The 1920-nt window shown below is 36.4% G+C and overlaps 1 protein-coding gene across 1 annotated transcript; it reads right to left on the bottom strand.

The window, feature by feature from the left end:
- Positions 1-254: 254 nt before the first annotated feature.
- On the bottom strand, positions 255-686 carry LOC123310275. The gene has a single exon (XM_044893743.1). The coding sequence runs from the start codon at positions 684-686 to the stop codon at positions 255-257; it is 432 nt and encodes a 143-aa protein (XP_044749678.1).
- Positions 687-1920: the final 1234 nt, after the last annotated feature.

The following is a 1920-nucleotide window of genomic DNA, read 5'->3' on the forward strand; positions in this document are numbered from 1 at the left end:
GTAGATGTTGAACTTTCGTGATCTAGTTATGTTTTTGCTCCACAATATTCCATTCAAACAGCCAATCACTTTTCTTGCCTCTGTTACTCTAGATCTTATCTCATTGTCATCTGTGCCGCTTGTGTCGAACCTCACTCCCAAATACTCCCAAATATATATATATATATATATATATATATATATATATATATATCTAGCCGATCTCCTCGACGCATCCATCTCTGCAGCTTCTATCCTCTTCTTATTTCTTTCTGTCAGTCTCCATGTCTCGGACCCATATGTTCATTGGTTTTGATCATTGTATTGTAGATGTTGAACTTTCGTGATCTAGTTATGTTTTTGCTCCACAATATTCCATTCAAACAGCCAATCACTTTTCTTGCCTCTGTTACTCTAGATCTTATCTCATTGTCATCTGTGCCGCTTGTGTCGAACCTCACTCCCAAATACTTGTACTCCTCGCAAGGTTGTATGCCTTCTGCACCTCCAATATCTAGTACACTCTTTTCGTCTCCTATACAAAGGTATTTAGTTTTTTCCAGGTTCATTTCTAATCCCCAATATTCATATGTTTCTTTCAGTTTGCGTGTCATGTATTCCAGATCTTCTTTGTCTCTTGCGACTATTATCTGATCATCCGCAAACTGTAAGGTGTAAATGTTTGTATCATTCAGGGGTATACCCATCCCAGAACATTTTCGCTTCCATTGCATTGAAGCATTTTTTATATATACTTTAAATAAAGTGTTTGATATGGTGCATCCCTGTCGTAAGCCCTTATTGACATAAAATGGACTTGACAATTTGTTTCCTATATTAGTTCTAGATGTTGAGCCATAATATATATTCTTCAATGCCCCAATCAAAGTCTTGTTCATGTTTGTGTTCTGTAGTGTTTCCCATAGCATACACCAAGGTATTGAATCATAAGCCTTGGTTAGATCTACGAATAAAATTTGCGTTGCTAGGTTAACTGAACTTCTTTTTTCAATTATCTGTTTCATAAAGAACACATTGTCCGTGCTAGATCTTCCAGCTCTGAATCCACATTGTTCCTCCTCTTCGTCAATTTCTTTTTCTATTAGGGTTCTTAAAACTCTTCCGTATAGTCTGCTAAGCGTACTTGCAACTGATATGCCTCTGTAGTTCGAGCATACGTCTTTTTTCCTTTTTTATGGATTGAAGATACATAATCCTATTTCCGAGCATTTGGATAATCCTCACCGTTTATGTATCGGCTGAATATTGTAGTGAGCAGGTGGAAAAGTTTTTTAATACCGTTCTTGATGAGCTCCGCATATATCCCTTCTGGTCCACAGAATCTACCATGTTTCAGACCTTCTATATTCTCCACCACCATTTCCATATCAATTTCAATGTTCTCACCTTGAAATGCGTTCTCTTCTTCTCTGTGTTGTGGATGTCGTTCCTGAAGTAATTATGCGTAGTGCTGTATCCATTGTTGTTGGATTACGCTTATGTTGGATTTTTCCTTTCCTGTTGATTTAACATTTTTTATAAACTTCCACACTTCTGTAGATTTCCTTCCCCCTATGTATGTATCTATTTCTCGGCATTTTTTATCCCATATTTCGTTCTTTGCTTTGTTAATCTTGTTTAGTGTTTCTCTTTTCATCGCGTTGTAAGTATCCCGATCTTCCTGTAGCCTTGTTGTGATCCACTTCATATAAGCTTTCTTCTTTTGTGCAATTATTTCTTTTATTTCACCGTTCCACCATATTTTTGCACTGTTGAATTTTCTTTTCTTTCCAATAGCTTCTCTTGCTGCTTTCAACAATATTTTGGTATATATCAGTTGTTCTTTGCTTTTCCGGAGATTTTAAATACATGCCAAGTCTACGTTGATACAAATACTTGGTAGAATCGATAAAAAGGCGCTCCAAATTATATTTCGGGTAA

The sequence above is a fragment of the Coccinella septempunctata genome, chromosome 3 (assembly GCF_907165205.1).
Source record: "Coccinella septempunctata chromosome 3, icCocSept1.1, whole genome shotgun sequence".
In the NCBI taxonomy this organism is placed as follows: Eukaryota; Metazoa; Arthropoda; class Insecta; order Coleoptera; family Coccinellidae; genus Coccinella; species Coccinella septempunctata.